Source organism: Boleophthalmus pectinirostris, unplaced genomic scaffold (genome assembly GCF_026225935.1).
Source record: "Boleophthalmus pectinirostris isolate CB_2022bp ecotype Guang Dong unplaced genomic scaffold, ASM2622593v1 HiC_scaffold_18, whole genome shotgun sequence".
Taxonomy (NCBI): Eukaryota; Metazoa; Chordata; class Actinopteri; order Gobiiformes; family Gobiidae; genus Boleophthalmus; species Boleophthalmus pectinirostris.
In genome coordinates, this window is record NW_026571133.1 from 33,428,218 (window position 1) to 33,450,225 (window position 22,008).

General features: G+C 39.1%; 1 protein-coding gene across 1 annotated transcript in view; it reads left to right on the top strand.

Annotated features, from left to right (window-relative positions):
* Window positions 1-22,008, top strand: part of plppr1 (phospholipid phosphatase related 1) — a 73,478-nt gene that overhangs the window by 33,636 nt on the left and 17,834 nt on the right. The window contains 3 exon segments of the mRNA XM_020931622.2: window positions 9,901-9,987; window positions 9,989-10,034; window positions 21,715-21,965. Coding sequence (XP_020787281.1) covers window positions 9,901-9,987; window positions 9,989-10,034; window positions 21,715-21,965 — 384 coding nt within the window.

Consider the following 22,008-nt stretch of genomic DNA (forward strand, 5'->3'; position numbering starts at 1 on the left):
TGTTCATATGGTAGCTAGCTTTGTTTTTTATCTAAACCACATGTTCAGGTAACTTTTTATGGGTGCAATTTTGAGTACTTTTCATCATTTAAAAGATAGAATATGTTATTTTGAGTTGTTAATTGATGTGGCAACGTTGTAAAATTTTTCATCAATCTGAAAGCAATAGATAATAGTAGTTTTATTAATAGTAGTTTTATTCTGAAATGACATCTATGATATACAACATAAGTTTAATTTCCTGATGTGTTCTTGCATTGGATCATATATGCATTTTGCTCATTCATCTATGCGTGCTCAAACATTATTTGTTCCCATGAAGGATGCTGCGTCATTTGATTAAATGTATACTCCATGTCCCTTCTGAACACAGAGCGTCACATCAGCCAATCAGGATTAAGTATGGCACGCCTGAGTGACGGCCAATTAGCATAGAGGCTGTAATTTACGGTCCACATGGTCAGAAAGGAAGGGCTAGACGGGACATATTTATATTCTACGGTCTATAGAGCTGCTCATCCATCAGGAATTCAGTTTAATGGGCACCATATAGACAGTGTGTCATCACCATTTCAAATAAAGATATTACAAACTGATAGTAGTTACCTTTTACGTTCATTTACGGTCCACATGGTCAGAAAGGAAGGGTTAGATGGAACATTTTTATATTCTGCGGCCTATACACCTTAGCCTGATTTATCAGCCGGTTTCACTTCATAGCATCAGGATTTACTTTTTAAAAATGTAACCAATCGCTGATATTTGATATGTAATGCTGGTTTGCCTGCTCAGCCTCACAGTTTACTAGGTGTAGTTTTGTGTATTTTACCATGTTCGTGTGTGTGTGTTTGGGTTGTTTGGTTGTGTGGCAGCAGGAGACTATGGACCAGTGGACTCACTTGGTCACTGCATCCAACAGATCAGTGTGTGGATGCAAAACAACTTTCTCCAGCTAAACTCTGACAAGACTGAAGTCATAGTGTTTGGTCCACAGAAACAAAGGGACAGTGTCAGCAGTCACCTCCAGTCTCTCTCTCTAAAACCTTCAAATCAGGCAAGAAATCTAGGGGTAATAATGGACTCAGACTTGAACTTTAACAGCCACATCAAGTCAATAACATCTGCAGCCTTTTACCATCTAAAAAACATAGCGAAAATCAAAGGTTTACTGTCTAAAGCAGACTTGGAGAAACTTATCCATGCGTTTGTCTCCAGTAGGTTAGACTACTGTAATGGTCTGCTCACTGGTCTCTCCAAAACGAGCTGTGAGACGCTGCAGAACATCCAGAAGAACGCTGCAGCTCGGGTCCTTACTCGAACTAGGAAGTACGAGCACATAAGTCCTGTGCTCAGGTCTCTGCACTGGCTTCCTGTGCCTCAGAGAATAGACTTTAAAGCAGCTCTACTTGTGTACAAGTCTCTCCATGGCCGATCACCAAAGTACATCTGTGACATGTTAGTGTCAAATGAACCATCTCGCACTCTGAGGACCTCAGGGACCGGCCTCCTGCTGGTGCCCAGAGTCAGGACTAAACAAGGGGAGTCAGCGTTTCAGGTTCATGCAGCTAAAACCTGGAACAGTCTTCCTGAACATGTGAGACAGACTCTTCTGTGACGCTGTTTAAATCCAGACTCAAAACATTTCTGTTTAACTGTGCATATAACTGAAAGGTTTTCACTCTTCTCTCCAATTTATGTCCCTCTTTTTTAATTTTAATCTTCATGATTATTTATGTTTTGATTTGTTTTTATTATGATTTTAATGTATTTCTTATTCTGTAAAGCACTTTGAATTACTTTGTGTACGAGTTGTGCTATACAAATAAACTTGCCTTGCCTTGTGTGGGATCGGGCATGTGTGGGAGTTGGGTAAGTGGGTGGGCGGAAAGAAATGTGGGATTGTTTTTAATCACTGTAAAGCACTTGGTGTTACATTCTGTATGAAAAGTGCTTTATAAATAAAGTTTTACTTGATCTGATAATGTGCCGCTAACAGGGCTAACCGGTATGTATATTTTTTCCCAAATCCCATAGGAAGAAGGGCAATAATGTCATTACTCTTGATAAAATTCACCAAACATTCTCTTTGTTCCGGCTTTAAATCCTTGATCTTGGGAATCGGTGCCAACACAAAATGTATGGCTTTGTCTATATCTATCTCATCGTCTAGCCTATTCCAATTCCTGACCTAGTCGCTGGAGAGAAATGAAATTGAGTGGAGGCACAAGGTGGCACCAGCCTGACTATATAGAGCTGCTCATCCATCAGGAATTCAGTGTAATGGGCAACATTAAACTGAATTCACATCACCATTTCAAATAAAGATATTAGAAACTGATAATAGTTACCTTTAAGGATCAATGATAACTTGAAACTTCATCAGAAACTTTTGTTAAATGGGCTAGTTCTTGCCAGATTAATTATAGCAGTGTTCAACAAAACAGGCAACAGGTTTAAAATTTAACAGCACATCTTCGTTTTGCAAAGGTTAATTTGTGTTTAGAACATGTAAAATCTTATAGGGCCACATTCATTCCTGTGCACTTCTAATGCAAAAAAGTGTATTGCTCAAACATACCTTGAAAATCATGCATGTCATAACGGCACTTGCCTCTTCACAGATCTGACCTGCTGCTGCTACTACTACTAATACTATGTTGGTGTTATCTGCTTGTCTCCACGGAGATTCATAAGTTTAATTTCAGGCTGTGCAACATTCCACTGAGACCAGACAAGCAGATGGCGAGCGCTCCACCAGAAAAGTTACATAATACTCCTTTATGACAAAAAGCAGTCTTGAAAGTCTTGTATATTTATTCGAAGTTTATTTAGACACGCTTAGCCCAGAATACAAGCAACACAAAACACAACAAACAGCTTACTCACTTGACTCTACTGTGACATTTAACGTTGACCTCCACACCTTTGTCTAACCCCATACTTCACCATACACCCCCTCCATGAACTGTATATTTTAATAGACCCAACCCCATTGCGAATCTCCAGTGTCACATTTCACCTGTTCTACGGCTATGGGGGTGTGCATAATGGAGTGACGAATAATCTGCCTGAATAATACGGGCAGTAATTTTGTCATTTTAATGTCCACTCTAATGCCACAGGTGAAATATGGGATGGCCTTTGAAGGGTAATGAGTTGTGCCAGTCTATAAACGGGTGGATCCAACAGACTGGCCATTGCACAGAGACCAGTGTGCTTGGGTCAGCTCACGTATTCCTCAACAGTGGTGGAATGTAACGAAGTAAAAGTAGTAAAGTACTGTATTTAAAGGGCCCATATTAAAGGTTGTATAGAGGATTTTCCAAGGAACGAGAAATCCAGCGACTGTTTGTCCTTTTTCAAATGTTGCGCATGCGTGAAACCACCCCCCCTCCCCTACAGTCCCTACGTAGAAACGCCTTCTCCCGCCTCCTCACTACGCCAGAAACAGGTTTGTTTACAGCCGGTGAGCTGCACATGACTTGTAAACAACTAACTACAGTGTTGGTTAGGCAAGGCGGAGAAGTGAGGAGCGGGGGAGCGGGTGTGCGGACATTTCGTTCGCGGACGAGAAGTGAGGAGCAGGGAGAAGAGCGGAGCAGGGAGAGAGGAGAGAGGAGAGAGGAGAGGGGAGCGGTGCGCGGAGATTCCGTGCCCGTAGAAGTGAGGAGCAGGGGGAAGAGCGGAACGGGCAGCGGGGACAGGAGTAGGAAAGGGGTGCAGAGAAGGTTGCGCGGAGATTCAGTGCGAATGAACTAGCTACAACACGCAGCAGCAAGCGGACTCTTTCTTTGCCTTGAAAATTACGTTTTCAGACATAGGATATCGCTTTCGTGTCCTGAAAAACGTTTGACTAGCTCTTGGAAATAAAGTACGTTTTCATAATAAGCAGAAGTTACCTGTCCAGGAGTAATTTGGCGACCAATGCGTCAGTCTTTAGACCCTGCGTCTGCTTCAGTCGCGCCATCGCTGGAATGAATCTACAAGAATCACCTTAGTTTGGCTTCGCTGCTTTTCCCCTTGTCTTCTTCTTTCAGCGACCTCAAAAACGGACTTTCTTTTGCGCTAACTGCTCCTGGATTCTTGTCTGCCATTGCAACAAACTTTGTGCTAACTGCGAGGAAGATATAGGTCAAAAAAAGCCGCTAAGAACTGTTGCGTTGGTGGAGTAAACAGCGTCTGTGCGTCTTGCGTCTGTGGACTGCGTGACAGGCGTACGTAAACCACGTACCGGCGGCGCGCAGGCAGGTCAGTTACGCTAGAAACGTAGGGAGTTTGATTGATAGCCTGTCAGCTAACAGATAACGAGGCAGTGTCGTTATCTATTGGCAAATGTTTAGCTGGCCCCACCACGTCCAGAGTTGATGAATTTTTATTCTCTTTTTTTTGGTCATCATAATTACAAGGCTACTGCACCTCTATAATGCTATCATTGACAACTTGAAACAAAAAAAAAAATCCTCCATACAACCTTAAACTATTTTCTGATCTACCGTATGTTATAGTGTTGTTTCCTCATCACAGACATACCTGGAGTTGTGTTTTGTTTCATTCACAGATGTTCAACACACAAATCCTGCAGGCTGAGTTCTTCTCCCAAACAGAAAACACTCTGTTCCACCTTGTGATGTCATGCGGTAATACAGCAAGTGATCCACTGTGCTTTTTAACTCCATACATCTTCACAGAAATCACTTGGGTAATTTCAGCCCTAGAGTTGTCAATCTCTACTGAACAAAAGGTAAAAGGTAGATTTTAACTTGAGAACTACCACTTCATGACATCACAAGGTCAAACAGAGCATTTTGAGCTTTGGAGATGTAGGCAGACTAATAATATAAAAGATTACTCAGATGTGTGAATGAAACCAAAGTCAACTCTGGGGATGTTTTTGATGAGGTAACAGCATTATAGCATTATAACGTGACTTAAAGCTCACAAGAGTCAATTTTGTGCAATATCTGTACATTACTTAAGTGCATTTTACAGTGATTACTTTTTACTTCACTACATTTGCGAGCAGGTGTCTGTACTACTACATTTTAACTGGACTGGGGAAAAAAAAATAAATAAAAAATAATTAAAGCCGCTCACAGCGATGATGGCTCTCGCCCCAGTGTGCAAGCCCCTCCCAAACAACCACCGGGCACTCATGACCGTTGCGACATGCCACCCTCACTTCCTGACAGCTGCCCAGGCTGACAGCTCATCCACCAGACAAATTACATAATGCACCTGTTTGCGAATGCAAATAATGCTAATGTTTTTTAGGAGTCATTGCGCCCCTGCTGGCCAACCATGAAAAATGCCCCATGTCCATAATATACTTTTTTGCATGTAATCATGCATAGAATGTAATTCCCGAATTTGGTACTGATCCGATAATGTTGATGTTTCTCCACTAACCACTCCTTTGAGGACAGTGAGGTACAGACCTTAGTCAGAAAAAAAATGGTTGGAGAGGAGAGTTAAAGAGGCTATTTTTGTTAGAAAAGATAATCCATATTTGAACAGAAATGGAAGGCTCAGACATAATCTCTCTCCTATTTACAGTTTCATGCTCAGACCTAAATAAAAACAAAGGAAACAATAGTGATAGCCTGTTTATGCTCAGAGGTGTGAAAGCACCCATCAGGGGCCTGAATGATTATGCTAATATGACTCAGGCACACTCCCCACTTAGTGCAGTTCAGTAAACTTCGATAACAAACAGAAACTGTAAACAAGTAGGTGTGTTAGTTTCAGAGTAGTTTCAGTGTAGTTAGCTCCTCTTTTCATGCAGATATAAGGCAGTGTCCATAGCAATCTGATCAGAACTGAAGAAGTGTGTAACACTCTTGTGATTATAAAACCTAATATTCAATGCTTTCATTTTTGTAGCCACATATTAGACACTCCATTTTAACTTTTTTAGCTGAGATGTCCTATGAAAGTATGGGAGCAATGGGGGGAGCACTGGTGTGAACGAAGGTGTGAATGAGGATTTTTGCAGTGGGCTGAGAGAGGGAGGGGCAGAGATGTTTTATGTATGTCCCAACCTTTTCTATCATATGTAGATGCAGATGTTTTCATTGGGGACCAGCTAAGCCAATGACGAGTGATGCATGAAAATGAATCATTGTTTTATGTTGACGCAGGGCTGTTTGGACTGGAATAGCAGTTTGATGAGAGCGAGGGTCGTGTCGTGATTCGAGGTCATTATTCATCAGTAGATAAATATTTGGGTTGTGATGTCATTGAACAAGGTTTAATTCTGGAGGTCAGTAGTGCAGTGTGGTGGTTTGCTTATTCGAAGACAAACAACTATTTGATTGGTCTATTTTGCATCAGCAGTGGCTGGGGTTACATGTGAAGAGTTCAATAGCAAAACCAGATATCTCAGTTTTAGCGATGCCAATAATCTATAGTAGATTTTATCAAGAAAGAATGGATTAATATTTTGGATATATTACTATTCTAAAAGTAAACTGCAAGCCTCAGAAGACTTTTTCAAATGGCACTTATTTGTTTTTGTTAAATAAACTCTTCACATGCTTTTAAAAAAATTCTATTAAAGTCTATTAAAATTGCATGTAAATATATATATAAAAAACATCTACTTTCTTTCTGGCCATAGTCCTTCTCATTACTCACCAGATTTTGCAGTTCGCGTCTCATTTAAATAATCTTAAAAATCCAAAAAACAGATTTTGGTGTGCATGTGAACAAAGCCATTGTAGCTTTCCTATGAGTAGCTACTATATTTTTACAAATGACCATGCAATTCTACTGAATCCTGTGCGTATAACTGATTAAAAAAATGAAAGTGGAGAATGAAGTAAGTAGAAAGCAGTGGGCGTATGCTGGTGGCGGGTCAAAATATGTGATTACAGATTACTCAAACATGCACAAATCACTCCAAATACAACTTCGGGTGACTAAATGGTGAGGGGAAACAACTATGTATGTTTAAAAGCTCTAAAAAGTCAATTTTGCAAAATAGATCTGTTTTAACCATGAAAGTTCTCTTGAATCTTACTAGTACTACTAATAATAATGGTGGTATTATGCTACAATTAATGCCACAGATGCCCTTAAAACAGGGTCTAAAACAGGGTCTAAAACAGGGTCTAAAACAGGACTAAAACAGGATTTAGCCAGGACTTAACCATGCTGCATGCCTACCAAAAAAGGTTGGGGACCACTGATTTACACCATTACCAATTTGCCCCTCCGATCACCAGCAATCACTCACTCATTGCATCCATACTAGGCAAGGCGGATGAAGGACACAACAACACTGCACTAGAGCCGCTGCCATCCCGCAATCACATCTGACTCTATTAAAGGTCCAATATTACACCAAACTGACTCTTGTGAGCTTTTAAGCCACGTTAGAATGTTGCTCCCTCATCAAAAAACCTGAAGTTGTGTTTTGTTTCATTCACACATTTGACTAATTATTATTATTAGTCTGTCTACATTTCTAAAGCTCAAAATGCTCTCTTCCAATTTGTGATGTCATATAATGTTAGTTTTCAAGTTAACAGCTACTTTTTACCTTTAGTTCAGTAGAGATTGATAAATCCAGAGCTGAAATTATCCAAAAGATTCTAGTGAAGGTTAAAAACACAGTGGAGCATTTCCTTCATTACTACGACATCCCAAAGTGGAAAAGAGTGTTTTGTGTTTAAGAGAAGAACTCAGCCTGCAGGATTTGTGTGTTGAACATCTGTGAATGAAACAAAACACAACTCCAGGTATGTTTGTGATGAGGAAACAACATTATAACATACTGTAGATCAGAAAATAGCCTTTAAATACAGTACTTTACTACTTTTACTTTCGTTACTTTTACTTAACCTAAATATGCAGGGCTTGCGTATTAAACATGTGTGAAACAAAACACAACTCCAGGTATGTTTGTGATTAAAAAACAACATTATAACTTAGATCAGAAGAGAAGAAGAGGAAGAAGAAGAGAAATGTGATTATTGTGCTGTTTTTTTTTCCCCATAGCTAGAATCAACACCAGAAACACAACTGCTGGATTAAGTCCAAATCTATAGCCTCTAAATATATTAACCATTAGCATTGATAAGCAATTCTTGACAGTCTCTAGCTGTCTCTAACTTTGAAACTGCCTCATCTTTGTTAACTTTTCCCCTTGTATTTGTGCTAGTATGGACCTCTTTAATCCTTCACATTTTAGCAGCAGCCCGCCTCACCCGGAGCGTTGGACAGAAGATTTCTTTTAGTGTCCAGCAGCATTTTTCCATTAGTCGTGATGTAATGGCAGAACAGAGCTTCGAGGAGAGAGATGCATTAAGACACTGGTTTTAAGTCAGGCGGAACAAGCTAAGACAAAAGGTTTCTCTGCTAAAATGGGACGACTACATTTTTGGGTCCCAACTTGTTTTTTCGTTGAGCTATTTTGAAATGTCAGTGTACTATGGATCTCAGAAAGAAATAATTTGGCTTTCAGGTACTTACAAATACAACCAAATTTACATCAGTCTACAATCTACAATCTCAACAATAGGACTTCTTTACTTACAGAAAGGAGTAGGATTGTGCAATGTTTTTCCCCACAAATGTCTATAAATGTTAGGCCTGGCCCTACAATAATGACAAATATTTCATAACTATTCTCGTAACTATTTATTTGTTGGGATGGGACAAGAGCTTGAGCCACAAAATTTCACAAGATTTAATTGTCCCAAGATTGTGCACATATGAGGAATGATCTGCTGATCTTATCCTTTTGGTCATTACCCAAAGCTCATGACCGTTGGCAGAGTCCAGCACCGGGTCGGGTACCCACGGGTACCCAGGATGGGTTTTAACATTTTGGAATTTTACGGGTGGGTATGTGGGCGCGTAGTGATTACACACAGGCGGGTCAGGACTGAATCAGGACTAAACCAGGACTACACTAGGACTAATCTTGGACTACACTAGGACTAATCTTGGACTTAAGAAGGAGGGAGAACCTGGTTTAGTCCTGGTTCAGTCCACGGTGTGTGCGGGGCAAAAGTCCTGCATCTCGATCAATGTTTCTTCTGCTCAGTAAATAATGCCTGTGAAGTGATGAAGGTCAAGTCACGTCTGTGAGTTTGTGTTTGTACTAAGTGAAAGCATAACTGTTTCATTTCATTTTGTAATTGTAATTCTTGAAGTCGTAACTTTTCAGTTAGTTTTCTGATGGATGCTTCAGTTAGAATGCTTTTATTTGTGTGTGATTTTTCACAGGCACGGACAGGTAACGGGTGGAATTTTAAAGGGTCCAGGTGGGTGCGGGTTTAACTTTGATAAAATCACGGGTTAAAGGGCTGGTTCGGTACTGTACTGCGCGGGTGTGGGCGGGCGTGCCTCCAAAAATGGACCTGTGCAGGACTTTGACCATTGGTGAGAGTAGAAATGTAGATGGAGTTTTAAATCAAGAACTTTGCCTTTCGACTCAGCTCCTACTTTTATCATAGTGTCCGATACAGTGATCAGAATCATAAATAATCTAAATCACAAATTGTGAAACAAACTCAGTGTTGGGAATTCTGTCTTATCCCATTCCTGTTTAAAAAAAAAAAAAGAAGAATGCGGATAGGATGAGCTAAACATTTGGGCCAGACTTTTACACAATACAATTTGAGCAATATTACTTAATTATTAAAAAATTTTACTAATTCACGTGTTACAAAAACAGTAATTGTCAGTGAAATACCCATCCAAATGAATGTATTTACACTTGCACACAAATCACATTAAAATATTGTCATAACTGGGACTAAACCTGAAACTAAATCTGGACCAGACCAGGACAATCCAGGACTAAAACCTGACCAAACCATCACTGGGATTAAACTATAAATGGACCCAAAATAAATACCAATTTTTCATTGCCATGTTTTATTTGTTTTGCAGATCTTTATCGGCGAGGTGGCCATGTTTGTGATGAAGTCCACCAGGGAGGCTCTTCTGGCCCAGGAGAAGACCATCGTGACTGGAGACTTGCTGTTACCTCAACCCCCTCATACGGCGCGTCATTCGCTTCATAGGTAAGAACCCAGACCAGGAAATGTTACCCCTAGCAACCATCATTCACCATAGGAAGATGAGCCGACCAATCAGGAGCAGGAACACGAGGAGCATGGTTCACAGCAGTTGTAGTTTGAAAAAGGATTGTTGGAATGAAAGTTATATGTAACGGTACACGGTAAAGCAAACAACAATTAACAGGTAGCTAAAAACAACAAAAACAGCATGCTAATTTACACTTCCTGCTTTTACAATATACTGTATCTGTACTGGGACAAGACACATTTTGCTCAATTACGCAGGAAAAAAAAATCAGGTACAGGTCCTTTAAATTAGTTTGTTGCATAGTCTAGTGAAGGTGAGTGGACTTTAAAAACACAGAGGAGACTTTCTGAATTACCTTTTGACATCACGCAGTGGGACTGGGTATTTTGATTACCTAAGGGAGACTGACAAAATTTGCAAGATTAATTCAAAATTTCTATGTTGAAGATTATACGGTTAGGAACTTGAAATATCTCTCATTTAGAAAAAAAACCTTTTGTTTTGTCAGAATAAGAATTTTCAATTTCTCAACGGAGGAGAGAGGGGAGGCCAATTTTCTGAGTTTGTAAACAAGAAAATTGGAAAATACATATTCATTCTTTCAGTTTTTGAAGATGGACCTATTGTAGCGTACACAAAATGTTTAATCTAGACGTAATAGTGTTTTTGCTCAAAGGAAAAATATGTTCAAAGTAATTATGAACAGATGTGGATTGAAGTGAAGTATGAGTGATGCACATTAAGAATATAAAATTTTACATGATTTACTTTGCTGTGGAAGTCAAACAGACACATTAAAATGTAGACAAATGATGATGAGAAAAACAGCTTTAATCAGCAAGAATCTCATTGTAACTCATTTGGTGAGGGTAATTTAGTTGAAACAGCAGCCTTACAATAATGCTTTATAGACTTTCAAACAACAGGAGGAGATTTTTAAAGAGTTTCGACTTTATCTTGAATTTTAGTCTATTTTGACTAGATCAGAAAAAACAAACAAACAATCATTTTTAATAAATAAAAGGAAAGTGTAAACCTATTTTTGATCATGTTTAAGTATATATTGTTTTATTTGGTTCAGGATCAATAAAGTATCTATCATATGACTTGTTCCCTGCAAATGTATTTTCTGACAAATCTAACATGTGCTGTATTTTTCAGCCCAAAGTCACTCCGGAGTATAAGTTGCACTTTTTGAGGGGGGATTTATTTTATAAAATCAGAGACCATGAACTGACATTTCATCTTGAAAGTTAAGTTATTGTAATAACAATAGAATAGAGAACAACAGGCTGTTAACGTCACATATGAACAATTATTCAGATAACTATAGCATAAACAACAGAACAGTTTACCAAACTCTCCATCTCACTCAAAATCCATTGAATTCTTCATCCTCGGTGTCACTTCTGAGCAACTCTGCGACCTCCTCTTCTGCGTAGCTGTCGTCAGACTCAGTATCAGTTCCAGTTAGAATTATTTTGGCCTTTCTGAATCCCGACAGGATGGTTTCAGTTGTCACTGAAGTCCAGGCTTTGTCGATCCATCCAGTGACTTCCAGGAAAGTTGCATGGCACACCCTCCCGGACTTAAGTAAACCAACTGGATTTCAGCATTGAACTCAAATGAGAGTCGTGTGAGGCTCATTCTTCTTTCTAATTGGATAATCGTCTTCAGAACCAAAACACCAAATAATTGAGATTTTATGTCTAAAGATTTGTAATTAAGAACATATCAACATTGAAATTGTTTTCACTAAAAGCTACATTTGATTTGACCATCTGTCTGGAGACACAGGTCATGTTTATCAAATACAAAATCTAAATCTCATATACAGTTCTTTCAATTATTATTAGCCTTACCCGGCATTATAAAAGTATCTTTCAAAGTGTTTATTCTGCCATATACACTGCCATATACAGTCTGACTCTGGGCATGGTCCAGTGGTCTTTCCTTGGACATACCTGATGTAGCAGTGCCCCTCCATCACTGACACAGGGCTGATGGATCCACTCATCTGTCATGTGAGCCCAGACTGGACCAGAGAGCAGCCAGCAGGATGTAGCCCTGTGTTTAGTATAGACTCCCTTCAAACAGTATGAAAAGTGTAGCATAACGGACTATATTTCTCCAAAACAGTGGATTTATACGACATGATGAAGATATGTGGCCTCTGTTGCTGATTTTTTGGCTCGCCTCAAGGCACAAGGCATAGCCAGCTTTGTCCTGAATTTAAGGCTGCAAATAGAAGGAAAAAAGAAAAGAAAAATCAAAATCATGTTCTGTTTCATATAACGGTATATATTTTAGGGATATTTTAATATATATTCTCACTTGGTAAGCTGAGTCAAATTACTAAACAAAATGACATAATGTACAATGTAAATAAATAAATATATCAGTATAACGAATATACAGTGTGCCCTCGTTAGTGCTTTCTCTCTAATGTCCCTGCCTTACAATTAAGTTGATGACTGAGCTCACATAAAGAAAACGTGACTTAGTACTGACTACTTACAGCTGGAAGTGCTACTGCTGAGAAGTGTGCCATGTCTAAATCAGGTGGAGTGGAGCAGACTGAGGGTGTAGTCGTTAAATGAAATAAACCATTCCACTGAAAAACATTACATGTAACATATAGCCTATACTCAAGGTATAAAAAAAATCTTTTATTCAGGAATACTGTAGTGCCAGATGTTTTGAGAGAGCACATGCACACACATGGATAACCTTAAATTGTCAGCTCATTCTACTTTTGATACATAGGCCTAATGTTTTGTATGACTGGTGTCTATGACTGGAGAAAATAAAGTGCAACACGTGTGGGTTTGTACATTTGTGCCTAAATAACAGTAGCCAGGCCAGCGCCACCTAGTGCCTCCGCTCAATTTCATTTCTCTCCAGCAACTAGGTCAGGAATCGGAATACACTAGACAGTTTGCAAGAACCCCGGAAGTTGTAGACCACGCAATGGCCAATCAGTGAAGAGCTGTGAAGCCATGACTGGGTCTCTTTTTGTGGTACAGCACAGCAGTAAATGGATGTAGATGAAGCCATACATTCTGTGTTGGCAACGATTCGTGAGATCGAGAATTTAAAGCCAGAACAAAGAGAATGTTTGGTAAATTTTATCAAGGGGAAAGACGTTATTGCCCTTCTTCCTATAGGATTTGGGAAAAGCTTAATATACCAGTTAGCCCCGTTAGTGGTGCATGACATACATCACAACCAAATAGCAGTGATTGGTTAAATTTTAAAAAAAGTATCCGCCTCCTGTCGAGTGAACAAATCCTAATGCTATGAAGTCAGATGGTTTCCACGTAGTGAAACCGACTGATGAATCAGATTAAATTAACAGTGGATTTGACAGAAATGATGAAAATATGACTAACTAACACTGTGGTCTTGCATCATTTGTTGTGATGAGGTTGACGGTGACATTTTGTGAAGAGGCAGGTGAAAATCTGCTCCCAGTGGGCTCTGCAATTTTTTAACCTGGAAATCAGCAGACTTGTTTCTTGTTGAGATCAATATGCCTCATTTTGGCCCAGTTCTCATAGATTATTAACTATATAGAAGACAAAAGCACAATGTCTTGCAAAATGTTACTTTTAAAAACATTTTATATTGACAATTTGACATCGACATTCAACATTTTTATATATGACACAGATTTTATGACTCATTGTGCAGCCCCTTCAAAAATAATTATAAACTATATACAAAAGGTCTATATAGCTTGGGTTTTCCTTGACTTTTTGTGCCTCCATTGACCCGTGCATTGGCCTGTCAGAGTTCAAGGCTGCACTGGTTCTGTGGAATAGACCAGGAGAGATTATCCATGCACATCGGGGCGCGTCCATCAGCCCTCTCTGTGACAGCTCCTGCTTATGCTGACAGTTGTCACCTGTGAGGCGAGCTCTAATGCAAATCGCCTCCTGTCTGTCACGGGCGATGAGTAAAAGCTTAGCCAATATTTATTCAACTTTTCTGGTTTCGCTTTTAGTTCATTTCAGCTTTTTTCATTGTTGGATTTCGGTGAGGGATTTCTGAATTATTGATCGATTTATTAACTAACTTTGTGCACATTTGGACGCATAAATTAAAGAATAAAGTGATGTTTTTGGTATGAAAATATCTTGGTGGACATGTAAGTGAAAGAAACTTATCCAGCAAAATATATTCACAGTTACATGAGACCCCCAATAAAACAGTGAATGCAACATTAATAACTGACAGGATGTGGAGATAGCCTCATGCAGAGAAAAGAGTGGATGAATCAGACCGGAGCATATGGCAATTACTGCATCATGACTGCTCCAGATGTCTGCATTGTGTTTTGTAGGCGTTAAATGTACTGTGATTCCCCAGTTGCATCTAAGCACTTCACATTATTATTGTTCTGGTGAGAGGCTAATTCTACATTTTAGTTGTGCAATTTGCTGATTGGTTAAACGAGAATATATTGTCCAGGATTTTTAGTCAGGCAATGTTCATTCACTTGAGACTACTTGTGTATGTGAGGCTCTGTAAGAAAAGGACAAAACCAGTCTATGGAAACTCTAGAAGGACATTTTAAAGACTCATGCTATTCTTGTGAGATATGATTATTTCTTGGGCACACAACAAATTCAGTAACTGTTGCTTAGATACAGAATTGAAAGGAGTGGTATAATAATACTTGTATTTAGTGACCCAGATAATTTATCCCCCAAAATAGGTCACATAGCAATTCGAAACTAAAGTGATTTGAGATATCTTAATTTTTAAATATTTACATAATTGTTAGTACTAGTGTTGTCATGATACTAAAATGCAACTTGATTTCAATACTAAATAATAGACTCAATACTCAAGACCGATTCTGAGACCTGAATGAGCATTTTAAAAGCAGTTTTTTGTCATTTTCAAAACAGAATAATAGTATTTGTTTATCATACCATGTCAGTATCAATACTCAGATGAGTATCTAGTTTCGATACTAGTTTTAGTAATAATCAGTATCTGATTTTCAATACTTTGGACAACCCTAAATAGTATTAAATTTCAAAGTAATACCTTCTAAACTGTGCTGTCCTGACCTAATATTTGAACTCAAATGCGCCTCAAGCCTCATAAACATTTCGTCTTTATTTTTTTCCTTATATCATTTAATGGTTTACGCTTGGGTGCCTCACATTCAGTCACTGACATTTAAGAAAATGTTAAGTGTTTTTTTTTTTTTTTTTCTTCTTCTTCTTCTTCTTTCTAAAATGTCAGTTTCTCTACATCCTACAACTACTACAAATTCTCATTTACACATTTACTACTATTGGAATGGTTGACAGGTATTCACTGGTCATGCCTGGTTTACTGGTTAGTCACAAAACCAGAGGTGAGTAGAAAAAAATAATACCCACGTAAGAGTACACATACTTGAAAATAATACTACTCAAGTAGAAATACAAAGTAGTGCTCCAAGTACTTAAGAAGATGCCTACTGAATTAATTGTAGGAGTAATGGTCTGGCCGTAACATCTGATTTATAATTTGAAGTAAAAGTGAAATTTAACATTAATTCCACTTTTCCCTGCTATGGTGTTTTAATTGCATCTACTGTTCCAAGTAATTTTTTTGGCAATTTTAGTGCAAGCTAGGTACATTTACAGCTTAAATTAAATAAATCAGCTGAAATTTTTTAAAAATTGAGCATGTAGTGCCTCCACTGCAACCATAGTTGGTGACATCACGCAGTACTGCCCTGATGATAGCTACAGTATGTGTTTCTGATTATAAACGCCAGCAGGGGCGGAGTTTGAAGTGTGGATGCCTGATCAATTACACTATTTATTTCTCCAGACTAGGGATGGGCATTCGATGAAATTTTCTTAATCGATCGTCGAGAGAATTAATGATCGATTATCGATTAATCATTAACGTTTTTATATTAAAATGATCATCATTATTATTACTAGCTGCACTCCTAATCAGCATAAATAAATTCAACTTTACGACAAATAAACTGTAACCACTCTAGAGCCACATCAGCCCGTTTATTATAATGTGTTTAATTCAGTTTTGCGCAACTCTCACAGAAACGAAACTTAAAACCGCATCGCTAATTTGCATAAACTCAGCGAAGATAAAAAAACTACAGCTCTTGTGCGTTGATGCGGTCAATTTCTGTCGGATTAAAAGACACGACTCAGTGGAATACAGGTTAGTGTGACCATATTTGCGTTTGTCAAAACCAGGACACCGTACGGGGGGGAGGTGGGGGACTCGTCATCGAGATTGCGCGACTCTCACCTGGTAAAGCTTTTTCCCACTGGACACCGAAAACATATGTGCTGCTTTGTACACTGTGCACATGGACTCACACTTGTCCCGACCGGAACGGAAAGTGTGGAATTTCTTGTACAAGTCCATCGTTTAAATACGCATATGCACTTCGGTACGTTGCAAAATGCATTTCAGTACGTTGCAGACTGACCGACTGTTTGTGTTTGCTCGCTCCTTCTGAGTGCAGAGAGCTACATGTACGGACCCCTGTTTGGTCACGCTACGCACAGCAACCTACACTCGGTTTGTCAATAAAAATATACGTAATCGATGAAATTCTTAATGATCAATTATCGATTAATCGACTAATCATGCCCATCCCTACTCCAGACCATGACCCTCCCACCTTTTCAGTCTTCTCTTCTTTAGTCCTCGAGGTACTGCCCTGTTCAGCAGCTTTATTTGAAATGTGATTGTGGGCTGAGTTTAGGTATTTAGTCCCACTTTAATGTAACTGTAATGGTAAAACATTCATGCACGCAAATTGGGTGTTTCATGCATTTTCAAAATAAAGCCCACAAAAAAAAAAAAAAAAAAAAAAGTAGATTGATGGAGAGAGAACTAAATCACACCTGAATGAGCAGTGCAAGAAACGCAAATGTTCAGTTCCTTTCATTTTGTCCACACAAAGCTTTTAGACTTGCTCACAGTGAGAGAAGTGACCAGAATGTTTAGTCAAGTAAAAGTACTGTAAATAGCTGTACAATTTGTCAAAAAAGTTAGTCTAGTAAATATACCCACCTCTGCACCTTAAACACTTATTCTACTTGTTGGAGACTTCTCTGTTTAAATACACCAAACTGTTCTGGCTGAGAGATTTCAGCCATTTGTCCGAGCACAGAGCCAAGTGGGAACAGGTCCAGCTCTGATGCATGCTCCATTGCAGCTCTTTACTAAAACTATTGGCGCACTGAGGGGAAATTCAATTTGATCTGTAAATAAACAATAGAAACAAGTTTACCTTTTGCTGAATGGGAGTTAAATTTAATGAAAGCTTTTTATAGGGCACATTTTGTTCAATTGTTGGAAGTTCGCAAGTAATGAAATTATTAGGTATGTTTTTGGTATTAAAAGTGAGTAATTTGGATAGTAGATGACACTACCCTAATAATAATAATAAGCACTCATGCTTCAGAGCAAGAAGATTCTGGGTTTGATTCCCAGTTCGCCTGGGCCTTTCGGTGTGGAGTTTGCACGTTCTCATACTGCTAACCATAAGGAGGGGTCAAATAGTGAGATCACTAAATTACTCACAAATGCATGGATGATACAATATGAAACCTCTTCAGGCATGTTTTTGATGAGGAAACATTATGACATAACATGATTGAAAGCTCCAAAAAGTAGATTTTGGATAATACCCTTTAATGGTGTGCTGTGGAACATCGTGTTATCCAATTCTAAACACAATAACTTTGAATGCAATATATTTTCGTGCCTTTTTAAATTTTGTTTGGTAAAATCAGAGTTACAAAGTCTTGATTTCCTTTTTAGAATTTTACAACCTGTTAAATTATCTGATATTCTGCTCTCTCCTAAGTGAACTCACCTGCCCAGATTTCCTAACACAATCACTACCACATTTTAACCGCTCATCTAAAATTCATGAGACGACAGTTCTTCATATAAATGACTATTCCATCAGGTTAGGGCACAATCTCTCAAATTTGTTGGATCATTGAAGTTTCTCTCTGTCTCTTTCTCTCTTGCTCCCCTCATTGCCCTTCACACAACCCCCTTCCTCCCCCAACCCATCGCTACCTCCTGCAGATGAGAATACAAAGCAGTGTAATTTCATGGCTAAGCAGTCCAGATAATCAGTAGCCATATTTCACAGTAGTGGGGACGCGGACAGTGGTTGGGGTTGGTGAGCCTCCCAAGTGTCAGCACAATCATTCATACTACTTTATTTTGTTTATCTGCTAGCCTCTACCTGTTGTCCAGGAACTGCTTAGTGCATTTAAAGGTCCTTTATTACGCAAAATTGACTCTTGTGAGCTTTTAGCCATGTTATAATTTTGTTTCCTCTGCAAAAAAAGATAGATACTGTACTTTGTTGATCCCAAAGGAAATTAAATGTTTTGGCAGAAACAACAATGAAACAAAGATAATAATACAAACCTTGCATTCGTCAGCTGTAGGGATGTGTTGTACGGACTTATGGCGTGTGGGACGAACAGCTTCCAGAGTCTGTCCATGGAGCAGAACAGGGACAAGAGGCTGTCCCCAAAGGTGCTCTCCTGTCCAGTGATAGTGCTGTACAGGAAAGGGGTGCTGGGAGTTATCCAGGATGGACAGGAGCTTGTTTAGGACTCTCTTCTCAGCTACAGATGTGAATGAGTCAGTCTCTGCACCCACTACAGATGACTTTCTGGTAGAACATCAGCAGGAGCTTCTGGCAGATGTTAAAGGACTTCAGCCTTCTGAGAAAGTACAACGTGCTCTGTCCCTTTCTGTAGAGCAAGTCTGTATAGGCCCAAGTACTCATAACTCTCTATAACCTCCACAGTGTCCCCGTAAATCAGGGGTCTCCAACCTTTTTCCTCTGGTGAGCTACCTTTACAAAACAACAATGCCAGAGAGCTACTCATTTATCGATCACAAGAAATTGAGTAAATATAAGAGCTACGGCCTTAGATATCTTTAAAACATAAACCATTATTAATTTATTAGGACACAAAGTCAGGCATCATAATTAGACATTTACAATGTTAATAGGCATTTAATGAGTTACATTTTAGTTATTCAGTGCAATACATATGATTCAGAAATCCCTTGGCGAGCTACTTGGAAGAAGGTCAAGAGCTACTGGTAGCTCCCGAGCTACAGTTTGGAGACCCATGCCCTAAATGGACACAGGTTGCAGGTTACTCCTCCTAAAGTCCACCACTATCTCCTTGGTCTTTGCAGTGTTTAGCTGCAGGTGGTTAGCCCTGCACCATACCACATGTTTGACAGGAGGAAACAACATAGATCAGAAAATAGTGCACCATGTGTCTTTTAATTTGAAGTGGAGAAGTGGAAGCAGTGCATTCCTCTCATTCTGGGATTTTGTTAACTTTGTGCGATGTGTAATCAATTCCTCGGGCTATAAAAGGGGAGTTTATCTCTTTGGGCGCTTGTTAAACTAATTCTTGGACAATTGGCTGCATCAAGCTAATTGGCACTCACTCACCGGCAAACGATAAGTCCAAGTTAGAAATGTTTCTGTGCACTCTGCTGCCCTTTTTATTCTGCAGCAGCTATGTTAGCAGTACTTTTGGTTGACATGCAAACAATTACAGAAATGCATCCTGGAAAGTCTCCTGCCAAGTATTGATTCTTACAAACGATTAGGTAAAGACAGGTTACCTTGCGCTGAAGCTGGGTTATAGATTCTGGCAGCGTGGCTAGTTTGCTGGCATGATTGGGTTAAGTTCAAAAGTTTGAGTTATGGTGGCTTCTTAAGTTAATATTTACAAAATGCACCAAAAGTATTTAACTATTTATTTATTTTTATTTGCTTGCTATAGATTTAATCAAATGCAAAATATATGTAAAAGTCAATAAAACAAGAATGACTTTTAAGCTTTATAACATCCCATTGTATAGGTGTCCAAATACTGAGCTGAATGTTGGTGGTTTCATTTCCGGTAACAGCAGTGCCAATTGTGGATGTGCCCTTGAGATAGACACTTCTCCCTCCATTACCAGTATGAGCGTGTTTGAACCACTACTATGTTACTAATAAAACAACTGAGACTCATAAAGACTTTTAAAATTGAGAGTTTTATTGCTGATCAGTGCAGAATTAGAACCAGTTTCTTGAGACACAAGCCTCTCAATAATCCATCTCCTCTGTCTCCCGGTGGTGGCGCTGTTGGACTAAAGTGCTTATGACTGCAGCTTTCTGCTAGAGAAAAGAAGTCCCAAATAACACATTTTTATTCCTGAACGGCCTATTGGATGACAGAGATCTTCCTGTTCTAGGTTGTCCTCGAAACCAAGCAATAGTTTTCCTCCTCCATGGACGTTACCACAGAATATGTTTTTTTCCTTCTGTTGGCCGCAGTACAGAGCCCATCTCCAGATTTTGAGCTATAGGTTTGTGTCCATTGTTCCCTCACATCAAATTTTTGCACATAAAATAAAATTTAACCTGAACCAGCCACCCATCGCAACCCAGTACTTTTGTGTACTACATTGTACACAAAAGTAAATAAAGCAAACTTGTTGAGCTATTGTACAAGTTGTCTCCTAAAAAAAATATCAAATTTCCAAGTGACCATTTGTTGCTATGGGATAGAACATGGCATGGTAAATAATGTACCTTGGTTGTCTTTATTGGACTTAACTTTATTGATCCAGGGAATATAAAGGGAACATATGTGGGCCGTAGTCACACTGTAAGAGATTTCCCAGTAAAGTAACTGTAATTTACTGGCATTTATAGCCAGTGATTTACTGTTACTTTTTCAGTACATTTCCTTAATGTACTGTTACTGGTTTCCGTCAAACAGTAAATTACTACTATTACCAGCAGCTTACTGCTACACTGTACAGTATATAGTGTAAATCAACAATACTGCTTTATTTTCCACATTATCTTGCTCTGTTTTCTTCTGGTTTGGTTCTGGATCAGTCCTGGTTTAGTCCAAGCAAATGACAGTTGAAAACGGCAGAGCTCTGCTGGTTCTTAGGGTTTATCTTTGTTGAAGTCCTTTTTGGGTATAAATCTAGACATCACAGAACATATTGCTTGAGATTAGGGCTTTTAAAATCACAATAATTCTTCCTAATACCTCCTAGTTTCCACAGATACAATAGGGCTCTTGCTTTCAGGCTCGGCCTCTAGTAATGTTATTAATTGACAATACTAATATGACAAAGACAATGAAATAAGCACACGGGCAGGTTTATACACTGAAGACAGGAAATAAGCATTCATCATGGATTCACCCCAGAGCTGCTGATAAACTTTCATTTTGTAACTATTCAAAATTCCCTAAAATGTAATTTAGACCCTTTTGAATCACTGACTTTACATTTTCTATTTCAGATTTGAATATTCCATTTCACCTTTTTCTCTAAATCTACAAAGCTTTTTAAATTCTATAAAAATTACCTTATGGACTCTGCTCAACCATATCAGACAGACAATCAGGTCTGTTGTCTTGTTAGCATAAGATATTCTGGCTTTCACTTTGTCTAATGACAGCAGGGAGATAAGGTGAGGCCAGTGGGAGATGGAAATGCACACACCAATTTAGCCCGGATTTGAGCTGTACTGGGGCATAAGCTGAATCGGAAGACAGTCACTTAAGAGGTCTCATAAAGTGCATCTCTGTCCCTTAGGTGTTTTCGCTTTTGGACTCTTTGCCACGGACATCTTTGTGAACGCTGGGCAGGTGGTGACTGGAGGGCTCTCTCCGTACTTCCTGTCTGTGTGTAAACCCAACTACACCGGAACCGAGTGCCGCTTTAACCACCAGTTCATCATCAACGGCAACATCTGCACTGGCAACCCGGTGGTGGTGGAGTACGCCCGCAGATCCTTCCCGTCCAAGGATGCTTCGCTCAGTGTGTACTCTGCAGTGTACCTCACGGTGAGTTATCGACAAAATCTGTCATGTTTTTTGTGATGTGTGG